Here is a 12,715-nt window from a genome sequence, read left to right as displayed (position 1 = left end):
AGTACTCAGTTCTTGACACTTACGCAGCAAACTGTGATCCATGCCATGTATTCCATCTGTGTGTTAACCTGATTATTAATGCTTACTGTTTACTAGATTCAAGCTCCAAGTGGTCAGAGTCCACATGCTGTCTTCTGGACTCACATAGGCAGTATTGTAATCTCATACATTGAGTTTAGTTGTCCAAGTTTTTTTTTAAAGTTTTCTTTACAATCCGAAAAGCTGTATTTGTAATTCTATCGAGACATTATGAGAATCCTAGCAAATTAATTTTAACTTATCACCTCCAATGCAACCCACGGTGAGAGTAAAAACACCAAGATATATTCCAAGTTAAGGGCAGCCAAGGGCTCCTAAATCCAATCCAGTGAGGATGTGTAGACAAAGGCCTTGATCTCAGGTCTCTCCCAGAATTTATTATCTTGTCAAGAAGAGGGGTGTCTCAGGGATGAGTGACAATGAGGATGGTGGGAACTGCTGGCTGGCCAGGTAGGAAGGAAAGCATCTCTGCAAACTGCAGAGATAAAGATATGTAGAAGGATCAACTTATATAATCTAATTAAGGTAGCAACTGAACTGTTTTGGGAGGCTGTCACTTTGGTTTCTGACATGTAAACTCTTGTGCCCTGGGGAGTCATAGCCTCTTTACCTTGAGGCTCATACCCAGTTGACATTCCTGGAGCCATTAACGCTAACATCCCAGCTGTGTTTATATCTTTTGCATGGAGAACACTATGTGAGGAAACAGGACTGTCTGTGTGCTTTAGAGATTATACACCAGTACCTGGCTAGCCTTATTTGCAATGCTTAGAGCCAATTGGAGTGAGAAGGAAATATGATAGCCAGCTCTCTACGTATCAGTATAATGAAATAAGTCTCCAAATAATCAAAGCTGCAATAATTGTTTTGCATTCAAGGGAAGTCACTAGAGTTGTCTCCCAGAGGCAGCACCTGGTCAATAATCTATTACCCAAAAACAGAAGATAAGAACCTGTAGTTATACAATTGAATACTCCACAAAATATAATTGAGATAATAAAGTAGGATTTTTGAATAAGAATTCAACACACTGACGTGATTTATGGCTTGAATCCTTCTGGAAATTATGATACTTAATAAACTGTGTCTACACAGAATACTACATATTTGAAAAATTCATCTTCTAATTACTTATAATTCCTAGTAATTAAGGCAGTTAAATAGAAAGACTATTAAGGTTAGGATAACCACATGAAGAACTAATTTGCTAAACATATTTTACTTAGCCAATGCCAATTAACTACAACATATAGTCAAATAATCTCTAATTTAATTAACAGTGTATTTTTTTTTTCTTTCTTTCTTTTTTTGTCTTTTTGTTTTTATTGGTACCAGGGATCGAACTCACGACTGCCTGCTTGCAAGGCAGGCACTTATGCCGCTGAGCTAAATCCCCAGCCCCTTAACAGTGTATTTTTTACATATCAAATTATATATGTAAAAAAGGGTTTTTTAGCCCAGACAAGGCTAACAAACCCTTTTCTAGAAGTCATTTGGATGGTGGGGAGAAAAAATCTGACATGCTTCCTAACTGATTAATTTGGAAAGATATTTTAGAAACCTTGGTCTTCAGAAATTATTATCTGCTTGCTGTGACAAGGATGGAACTCAGGGCCTGGTACATGTTAGGCAAATGCTCTAACACTGAGCCACATCATAAGCCTCTTCATTAATTATTCTGAAGAGATAATGTAAGTATGTTATTGGCAAAAACCAAATATTCTTGTATGCTTCAGTTTCCTTTGAGATGCTGTATTAAGCTTCTTAAAAGGTATGCTAGGGGCTGGGGATTTAGCTCAGCAGCATAAGCGCCTGCCTTGCAAGCAGGCAGTCGTGAGTTTGATCCCTAGTATCGATAAAAAGGAAAAAGGCAAAAAAAAAAAAAAAAAAAAAAAAAGGTATGCTAATAAAACTTACATTCGTGAAGCATTTTACATGTCCATTTAAAAATGAATAATCTTTCTGTAACCTGAGGTACGGCATTAGCTTCCCAAGTGCTGAAGTAGTTTTAATCAGTGTCCTAGACATCATAAATACAGCAATGTTGTCTTTATGAGTATCCTTCCTTGGGTAGTCAACTGCAGCTGCTTAAGACCTCACCTGCAGAGCCTGTCCTGGGCTAAAATAGTATTTGGGGTACTCAGCTGCTAACAACCCAGGTCTTCCTCCTTTCCAACCTTCCTTCCCAACATCAGGGAATACAATTCTGTGCTATGCTGATCATTTCCACACTCTTGAGGACTGGGAGGAGGCAAATATTGGCTCAAAATCTCAGAACATTGACCTCTTTCTCTTGCTTTTATTACTCTACAGTGCCATTATCATCTGGCATCATCATCACAAGCAGAACCTGAGACTTCAACCTAGCTCACTCCTTCACTATGGTAGGGGCAAAAAAAAGTTACATGTACAGACTGATACTTAATGACAGAGTTGCATAGCTCAGAGTTGCTTCAGTTTACTGGCCACTTTACTAATTCTTTACTAATTATTGCCCTAACAATAAATTTGAAGTAACACAAAACATGAAAGTTTACAATGTAAGAAAAATATAATAGTTTTTTTTTAAACAATAAATGCTCAGCCTTAACTGAATTTTGTTTTGAAACAGTAATAATTACTGGGCCAGGGATATAACTCAGTGGCGTAAGGCCCCTGCCTGGCAGGCACAGGGTACTGAATTTGATTCCTAGTACCAAAACAACAACAAAAAAAACTCACTAAAACCATAATAACTTGCCACATTATTTTTGTGTGTATAAATTAAATTGCCTTCTTATGACTATTTTTTGGGCAATAATGGTTTGAGCATAGGTGCGAGTCTATCAAAGTTCTTATTTGGTAAAGTGAAAATAGATATAAACAAATTAGATGTGTTAGATTAATTTATTACATGTCTGCTTAAAGTGACTTTGTTTAAAGATATTATGTTGGTTTTACTTTTTGTGGAAAATAAAACCTTTTGTACAATAATGTATTAGGTGATGTTTTACTTCCCTAAAGTAATTTAACTAGGCAAAACTTAAGAAGTAGGTTTCTACTCCCATTTTTGAAGTAAGATATAAATTTATTCAAATCACAGCTTAATATCTTTTAGTTTTGTGACTTTTTAACTTTCTCTGGGCCAGAGATTTAGCTCAGTGAGTGACTCCACTGCTTGCCTGCTAAATCCCCAGTACCAAAAAATCCCCCCAAAACATAGCTACTTTCTCGGGGCCTCAAATTTCTCAGCTGTAAATTCTGCAGAGTTGACCGTAAGATTAAATGGAAGCACATATAAAGTCTACACATAATAAATACAGACGTATTTTCGATCTCTTTTTGGACCTTAAAAATCAGTCAATTCCAAGAAAAGGTTTCATTCTTCAAGACTGACCTAACCTCCCCCTCCATCCACACTGGATGGTTCCTTTACCAAAAGCATCTTCAGATACTCCTGCTACTCAGTTACACTTTATGTACATCCTTTTCCTGTGTCTTCAGTCTCTCTTGCTGGGTTTCATATCTGGTTTATAAACATATTCGAGACTCTCCTCCCTTAAAAAAAATTACATGTATATACACCTAGAGTGTAGCTAATACTTATCTAAAGCAATCTAATGCTTATCATCAATTTGTTCATTATTTAGGGTCACTGACATAATTTCAAAGCATAATTAGTATGTTTCAGTCTCCAACTTTTACATGACCACTTTGTAGCATGTGACACCACTGTCCTTTCCTTCCTTTTTGCAACTAATTTTCAACCTTGCTTTTTCTGACCGCTTCACCACAAATTTATTTTTAATAATCTGCCTTAGTTTTTTTTATCCCATTCAAACCCAGTTCTTTTAGTATCATTTACTCACTCATGACTTCTAAGTCTAGACATAGTATCTAACTCTGTTAATATTTAAGATCTTTCCCTTAAACTCTAGCCCCTGGATATGATGGATATCCTTTTTTTTCCTTATATAATTTATATTTATTTCTCTAATCCCCTTTTTCCTCAAGTCAAGGCCTATTCCTGGTGTATCCCTTTTCATTCCTCCTAGCCATAACTTAAGCATTTTCATTGTTATAAAATTATTATGTAATATCTACCTCATATCCCTTGAATCCATACTGTACATTGCTGCCAAGTGACGTATTTGCCTGTTAAGATCTTTCAATGCGCCTTATAAGCCCTCTTCAGTAAGCATAAATTCTTTAGCACACCACACACGATTTCTTCCTACCTCCTGGTTTCCTAGTCATATATTGGTGAACACTTTTCTATCTAGTGGATATGCTATTTCCAGATAACAGACATGTTATTGTTATATCTTTTGTTGGTGAAATCCCCTCCCAACTCATCACTCCCACTTCAAAAAAAAAAAAAAATCCAGCAATTGCCTGCTGTGATGCATCACACCCATGATCCTAGCTACTCAGAAGATAGAGAGCAGAGAATGGCAAACTCCACTCCTACCAATCCAGGCAACTGAGCAAACTATATCTCAAAATAAAAACAAACTTAAAAGCTAAAAACCCAAATGTAACCTGTGGTGTTTCAGATAAGCCTGCCAATGCCAACTGACTGTATAATATTACTTTCTTTGCTGATGTGCAGAGAATAACTTTTACTTTTGTGGGCAAGAATGGCAGAGAAAAAACATTACCAAAATACTAAGCAAGATACTAATCAGAAGCAAAATACCCAGGGCATAACCTGCAGATGGCATTTCAAGAAAAAGTTTATTGCATGATCTATGTCAAATGATTCTAATTTTCAAAAGGCATTTAAAGCAATCTACCTTCAGAAGCAAAAGAAGTTTGTGGCCACCAAATAAACTGAAAATGTCTTCTGTTTTTGTTTCTGGAGGCTCTCAGGTTCATTGGGACTGGAATGCAGACTGGACCACACCAGATAACAGATACCAAGTTAACAGGGTTATTGCAATTCTTTCTTTATGCTGATCTACATTAAGGTTAGACTGAATTTGTTTTCTTTTTCCTCCTTGTGGTCTGGAGATGAAAACCAGGGCCACTGACACATTAAGAGAAGAGCTGTGCCCCCAGTCTTGCACTTATTTTCTTAATCTAGCATTTCATATGATATACTAAATCTACTCCAAGACTATAGAGCTTGATATTATATGGCTATAATAAGATAAGTATCATTTTTTATGAATATCGTTTTTTAGTTATATGCAGTATTTTTAAGGATAAAGTCTTTCATTTTCACCTTCTCAAACATCAGGAAGATTCATGAGAGAAAACTGAAAATAAAGTTACAACTACTCATTGCACATTTTTCAATATGACCTATGTTTTTTTTTTTTTTTAAATCGGTATCAGGGATCAAACTCACGACCGCCTACTTGTAAGGTAGGTAGGTTCCTATGCCGCTGAGCTAAATCCTCAGCCCCATGACCTATGTTTTTGCTTTACTGTAATGATGGTCAATTGTAGCAATATTACAGAAAAGGAAAAACAGCAAGATAAGGATAACATAACCAAATGTAATGGGATTGGATTATACTTTGCTTTGATTTTGTTTCACTTCATTTAGCACCTTTGTCCTTGAAATTCAAGTGGATGCATCCACCTTCATCACAAAGGTGATGTGGAGATTAATGTTCCAACATCTATAATACAATCTGCAACTCAAGCACACTCTCTATATACAAAACACTTTCTCAATAAATGCGCATGGTTTTCAAATACAAAAGGTACAAAATGCCTTCAAAGAAAGATAAACCTGAATGACTATGTTAATGAAATACATTACTGCACTATTCTTCCCATCTATATTTCAGATATTTCAGAACAGATGCAACGTTTATCAAATACCATAATTATAGGCTGAGATATAGATTATGAAAATAAAGTACAAAGTGCTTTATGAGAACGAAGTAACAGGAAAGAGGCAGGACATTTACTTGTTATCTGTTGTGATCCTAGCAGTATTTTCTCAGGCTGTCTTCCTTTTACAGAGGAAACCAAAGCTTCAGGTTGCTAATTTGCCAAATTCACACAATTTCCAAGTCTGAGAGACAAGAACATAGATTTAACTCAAAGACTATGTTCTGTCTACTCTTCCTTAATTTTACTAGTATCTACACACTCAATGGCCCGATTAAGTGATTAAGTGCACATCTCTGTTCTTTCTCTCTTAGTTAATGAGGCCTAGTGAGACACCCTATTTAACAGGTGAAATTGCTTCTTTTGATCCCCTTTACCCACTCCTACTTCTTGCAAAGTATTTCTCACTGTAACACATAGCACATTTTATTTATATGTGTACTAATATATGGTCCCATGCTAGGTGGTACAATCTAGGATTGTGGTTGAACGCTCTAAAAGGTTTGCAATCACTATTCTAGAAAGTCAGGAATCCACTTGTTTTGCTCACAGATTATCTGTCTACCCAGAACACAACTACATTAAAACAAAACCCTAACCACAGTGACTGGCATATACAAGTAGACATTGACCCATTTTTCCTTTCCACTTTTCATCTTTAGCTGTATACAAGAGTTTCTTTGATCATCTTTACTTTAAATTCCTGAGAAAGCAAAATAGACCTATATATCAGCCAAATTTACACTTAAATAATAAATGTATTCTAAGTTTCTTTTGTTAAAAAACAAGAAAGCCTGAACCATGAATATCATTTTAAAAAAAATTCTAGCCAGTTAAACAGCAAAAAAATAGGTAAAACAAATCATGAAATGTGTAAAATGCAGCTGACAATTGTCAGCGTTTAGGGGTACCTGCTATGTCCTCTAGTCCTATGATTATACAGAAGTCAAATGTCAGCCACAGATGAAATGTAAGAATCAGAGTACAGGTTGAGTATTCTTTATCCAAAATGCATGGGACTATCTTTGATTTGGGAATTTTTTGAATTTTGGAATATTGGTATGGTTTTATCAGTTTGAGCACTGCTAATTCAAAACCCAGAAATTCTTAAATGTTCCCAAACCAAAACATTTTAAGGGCCATGTTGGCACTCAAAGAGTTTTGAATATTAAATTTCAGATTTCTGGATTAGGGACGCTCCACCTGTATTTTAAAACAATGGTTCTCAAACTGTATGGAGTCAAAACCCATTAACTTTTTAAAGTTGGAATGATGAAGTCACCAAATTTTAATTTTCCCACAAAAGGATATTAAGAATTAAATAGCTACTATCACTAGAATTTTATCAGCATATATTAACACAAGAAAGACAATGTCAGTTTTTTTAAAAAGGAAGTTACTTTTATAGAGTGAATTTATTCACAACAGCCTCATATACACAGTGAATTTTAAGATCAAAATGCAAAAAAACTAAAACTGTTAAAGGCTTCACTTAAAAAGAAAAAAAAAATCAGAAAAAATACTGGTACTAAAGTTAAAAACTTCGAGTCACTAAAAGATGCCTTATTTAAAGTGAATAGGCACACTAAAAACTGGAAGATCTGCCAGGCGTGGTAATGCACACCTGTAATCCCAATGCTCAGGGTGCTGAGGGGATAGGATTTGCAGTGAGTTCCAAGCCAGTTTGGGCAACACAGTGAAACCCTATTTAAAAAAAAAAAAAAAAAAAAAAGACTGGTGTAGTTCTTCAAAGTTTACTAAGTACTGTTATCCAAACTATATAAAACTAATTACAAACCAGTAAGAAAAGGTAACACTGAACCAGTAATTCACACAAAAAGCATCTGAATGGCCAATACGTGAAAATATTGTGAACTATACCACTGGGAGATGCAAATGAGGTTCCCTATTCCTTAGAATGACCAAAACTGAGAATCAGGTGTCTATGGTGGAAAAACCTCCTCTAACATAACTGGTGTAATCACTTTGGAGAAAATACTAGCAGTTACCTAATAGAGTGGAAGAAACTTGTACCTTGTAGTCTAGAAAACTACCATCAGATTTATAGTCCAGGATAATAGCAACATTTAGGTCATTATAATGGGGACACCACTATTAGAAGGCTAGGCACTCTTCCTGTATAACGACAATACTGCTCCATGTCCTACAGTTTTTAAGCTACTCTGCTGGACAATCACAGAGGTAAACAGGGAACAAGAAAAATAAGATCAATCCTAAGGTCAGGTACTTCTAAATGAGACTCAACACCACATATTTGTATAAAAGGAGATGGTGACTATTTTGAAGAATTGAATCAGTATGAAAAAGAGGTTACAATGGCCATTTAAACATAGCTATAATCTAGTAGCTGTCATAAAGACTGTATCATCCATTGGTACAAAATACCTGTCTACTACTTCTAGCACCTCTACTTAAGACTTTACTGTGCTGTGCACACACATTGCCAGGGCCTCAGATTCCACACCTCCAACAAGCTCTCCATGCCACTCTAGTGCCATACTTGGTAGAAAGGCGAGTGTCAAGCAGGAAAACACATATTACTTTAATTAATAAACCTGTCCAAATATAGAATGCCAATACCAACATGCAAGACACGGAATTCATCAATTAGTACTCTTAAACTAGTATTACATAACCTGAGGAACTATCGCTTACATGCTCCTCATTGCCTTTTCTACAGGAGTAAGAGAACCATTTTATTAGTGCTACACTACACTAAAACCATCATTTTGTAATTATGATCCAAAGTAATTTTGTTCTACGAAATAGACAAAACCTTTGTCCGCTGCTATCTCATACCTTATTTAGAAATGGTTAAAGACACCCAAGAAAACAAGCCGCATCCTGTATCAGCTACAATACTACTGTACAGCGCGGGACAAAATTAATACTGCCTAGCCTGCTGAAAATCTAATCCTATCCTTGCCAATTAACCTTATTAATACTAGAGCAGGAGAAAATAGAGGTCAAAATATGGGTAAGGTAATAACTTACGTCTTCTTGGATCTCAAATAACATAGCAAGCAAGACACAAAAGAGATTTTGTATCTTTTATAGGTTTACCTTCTATTCTTCAAGTAATGCCACTGCTTCTTCCAAAATACAATTTATCAACAAGCATGGAGTTGAGCAGTCACTATTAGAACACTGGCAGTCAAGCTATTACAAACTACCGCATTGGCTATGCTGAGGTTATGTTATCCAACAGAATTCATGCAATAAACACAGGAAAAACCCAATTCTTTCGGGGAAAAAACTCCATGAATTGTAAATCTGTTAATACAAACAGTATTATGTTAACTTTCTACTTAGGCTCACTAGTTTCAATTACTGACACAGAATTCTTGTCCAAAATTCTTTTTACTTATTGGAGGCTTTATTAAAAAAAAAAATTCTTACGTTTCGTTACACACATTTTTGAAAGTATTATACACCCAAAATGTTAAAAAGTTTACTCTCTATTCCGTTATTCATCCTTTGCATACCAAGCCTACCGCACACTGATTTAAAGCATCAATTAAAAACATATCTTCTGCCATTGGCAGGAATCTCTCCATCAATCAAAGCTCTTAACATTTTTTTTTAAACAAGAAGCCGAGGTTAGACTCTTCTTCACCAACGACCTCCGCACAACACAATTTGACACAGCTTTCTCATTTTCGGGCGGGTAAAATATAGTTCCTAAACAAACAAAAAACCTCTTAATTTTCCAATTAAAATCGATTCCTGATAAGCTTGCCCCAGAGTTCTTAAGGAGACCCAAGTTCGACCATCTGAAGAAGCACCCTGCGACGGCCCGACTCCAAAGCACAAAATCCGTGCCAATTCCGTCTGACACCAGGCGGGCCAGATTCTGCACCCGGGAGGGAAGGCGTCCAGGCGTCCGCGGACCCGAGAGAGCCGGGGAGGGGATGGGAACGCGAGTCCGCCTTCCATTCCCGGGGGAGAAAAGCGAGCGGAGCGGAACGCGAAGCGGTGCGCGCCGACACGAGTCCTCCCGGCCCATCCCGGCCCATCCCCGCCCCTCCCCGGATCGCGGGTGCAGACCCGGGCGCCGCGGCCCCTGCCTCCCGCCCGCGCCAGAGAGATCCGGGTGGCGACAACAAAGCTGTCGGCGCCCCTCCCCCGCCGCCCGACCCGGCCCGGTTCCCGCGCCTGGCTCGGGCCCAGCGCGCCTCCGACCCCGCGGCCCCACGCACCTGCACCGGGGCGGCCACGGCCGGGGCGCCGGGCCGGAAGAGTCGGGAGAGAAGGCCCGCCGCCGCGCTGTGCTCCGGCCACCGGACGCTCCCTGCCCGCGGACGGCCCAGCTGTGCGGCGGCTGCGAAGACTGCGGTGCCCGGCGCCGGGACGGAGGACGGCGGAGCCCGCGGGGGCCCTGCTCGCGCTCCCGAGTTTTAGCCGCGCCGCTCGCGTTCTGCTGAGTAACGGCCCGGGCGTGAGGCGCTGGAGCAGCGGCCGCCGCCGCCGCCACCGCCGCCGGGGGGTCTCGGGCCTCACGTCCCGCGCGGCCGTGGTCGCAGCCGCCACCTCCTCTGCTGGCACTGCAGACAACACCCAATCCCAGCTGGATCTTTCTTCTCCTCAGTCTTCCTTCCTCTGCTCCTCCTCTACCCCTCGAGCGCCGGGCTCGCTCCGGTAGCGGGTAGGAAGCCGCCGGGGCGTTGAGGGGGCGTGCAGAGCCGGCGGAGCCCGGAGTTGGTCACTGACTGAAGGAAGGTGCCAAAGCTGACCCGGGCGCCAGCCTGCGAGCGGCCGGGGGGAGGGCCGAGCGCAGCTTCGCCCAATTTCCACCAATCCCAAGCCACCCAGTAGAGTCGGTAGCGCACTGCGCTCGTGGAAAGGCTGAGCGGAGTCGGCAGGAGGCGGGGATTGCGGAAAAGAAGAGCCAATCGGAGTAGAAGATCCCCGCCCCTCCCCGTGATGGACTGCCTCTTTCGGGCCAATAGGGGAATTCTCATTTCGAAGAAAGCGGGATTGGCTCGCTCGGTGTGGAACAGAGCCTGCACAGAGGGCCTCGGCGGCGCCTGGGCAGCATGGAGTTCCCACACCTGGAGCCCGGAGGACGCGAGGACGGGATGGGTGTCACGTGTGCTGACCGGGAGCGGAAGGCCGCGTAAGCTGCTTCCGGGTCACCCGTTGACACTTCCGCACAGGGAATCTGCTCCTCCGTCTTCTCTGCGACTTTTTCACTTCCCCTGGTGCGAGGTGGTAGCGATTTCGGTGATGAGCTCCCAGAAAGGCAATGTGGCTCGTTCCAGGCCTCAGAAGCACCAGAATACATTTAGCTTCAAAAATGACAAGTTTGATAAGACTGTTCAGACGAAGGTAGGAACCTATTGTGTAGACCCTGACTCCAGGAAGAAATGATTCATTAGCAGGGGTGAGGTTATGTGAGTTGGCAAGGGCGAGTTAGTCTTGGCTGCGCGCAGCCCTTTCTAAAATGTTATTCCCACGCCCTTTCTCTGACCTGGCTTTGTCGTCTGGTAAATGTATCTGATGGTCAACACATTTAACTAATTGCATAGCGCGGACAGGACCGTCCTGAGAACCAAGGAACAAGGGGGTAAACTGAGTCTGAATGCTCCCCGCTGGATGTCCCGTTTGGAGTAGGAAGACGTTATGGCCCAAGTTTATGCAAATATTGTTTCTTTTTGGCAAACCCCAAGCAGGAGTGTGTGAATGATTAAGTGCTTTCAGCTAACATAATGGGAATTTCTTTCTGTGAGATTTTGAAGAGCTAATTATTTATGTGAAAATGATTGCTGTTCCTAAAGTTATTTATTTCGTTAGCACGATTTCAGTAGGCTGCAAGAAAATTAAAGACTGTTTAGGTGGCCAGAGAACTTGGATTGCATTGCTGTGGATTTGTCTCTACACGCACAAGTGTAAGTCTATAGAGAGGAGCTAATTGACAAGAGCATATTAAAGGTCTGCGTTACATTCGATAAACCTGATAGTCGCCCAAACTGACTTACTAGAACTTACTAGTAGCCACAGTTATTTAATATTTGATATTTCTGAGTTTTACTTTGTCTCAAATGAGAAACTGACAGAATTATTTTGAGACTGAAACATGTATATAAGTGGTCTGGGTCATAACATGCTCATGATAAAGTTTCTCAACATCAGGACAGTAAACTAATCTGTTTATAATAACTGGTGGTCTTCTTTTCCTTTTTCTTTCATTTACTCTACAAATATTTAATGAGTATCTTCGTCATCAGAGGCCTCAGGCGGGTATACAGTGTTCGAAAGAATTGAATTGGTAAAGACAGTTCAATAAAGAAGAGTAAAAAAGAGCTAATTTTTAATTAGATTCTGAAAAGACCTCTCCTGTACTTGAGAGAAGTTTCAGAAGGAAAACCTTAAGCAACATTTGCAAAGAGTTTTGCAAGTTTGTGTCTGTTGTTAATAGGTAAAACCAGAATTTTAAAAAATAGAACTGTTACAAATAGTTGTCTGCCTCTTGTGAAGGTTTTGCACAAAGCTAGGCGTGGTAGTGCACAGCTATACTCCCTGTACTGAAGAGACTGAGGCAGGAGGATTGCAAGTGCAAGGCCACTCTGGACTACATGGCCAGACCCGGACTTAAGGAGGGGAAAAAACGATTATACTCGAACATTTGATTCTGATTATTTTTTCATCATATGATAAAAGTAGCAATAGTATTTATATGTATAGTATTCCTAAACTTCTTGCACTGTACTTTTTTATGTGCAACTTCTTGGTGTTATCCAATAGCTGTTTGTTTTCTCTTTTAGATTATTAAAATGTTTCATCTGTCGGGTTCAGACCACCAAGCTCTTTGTTGGAAGTTCTGACTAAA

At 40.0% G+C, this 12,715-nt stretch overlaps 2 protein-coding genes across 4 annotated transcripts in view; one reads left to right on the top strand and one right to left on the bottom strand.

Annotated features, from left to right (window-relative positions):
- Abhd17b (abhydrolase domain containing 17B, depalmitoylase) overlaps nucleotides 1-10,236 on the bottom strand; it is a 32,813-nt gene extending 22,577 nt beyond the window's left edge. Inside the window, exon 1 of one of the 3 annotated variants that reach the window (XM_063249756.1) lies at nucleotides 10,086-10,236. The gene's annotated coding sequence lies outside the window, so the exon portion shown is untranslated. The remainder of the gene's footprint in view (nucleotides 1-10,085) is intronic. The other 2 variants (XM_063249759.1, XM_063249754.1) reach the window with 2 other exon arrangements.
- Nucleotides 10,237-10,807: 571 nt separating this feature from the next.
- CUNH9orf85 (chromosome unknown C9orf85 homolog) overlaps nucleotides 10,808-12,715 on the top strand; it is a 48,413-nt gene continuing 46,505 nt past the window's right edge. Inside the window, exon 1 of the mRNA XM_003472215.5 lies at nucleotides 10,808-11,214. Coding sequence (XP_003472263.2) covers nucleotides 10,810-11,214 — 405 coding nt within the window. The 5' untranslated portion in view covers nucleotides 10,808-10,809. The remainder of the gene's footprint in view (nucleotides 11,215-12,715) is intronic.

This window comes from Cavia porcellus, unplaced genomic scaffold, assembly GCF_034190915.1.
Source record: "Cavia porcellus strain 051 isolate PalLab524CR breed Dunkin Hartley unplaced genomic scaffold, mCavPor4.1 scaffold_1, whole genome shotgun sequence".
NCBI classification, from domain to species: Eukaryota; Metazoa; Chordata; class Mammalia; order Rodentia; family Caviidae; genus Cavia; species Cavia porcellus.
The sequence above is the reverse complement of the archived record's forward strand: the minus strand, read 5'-3'. Positions and strand labels throughout refer to the sequence as shown.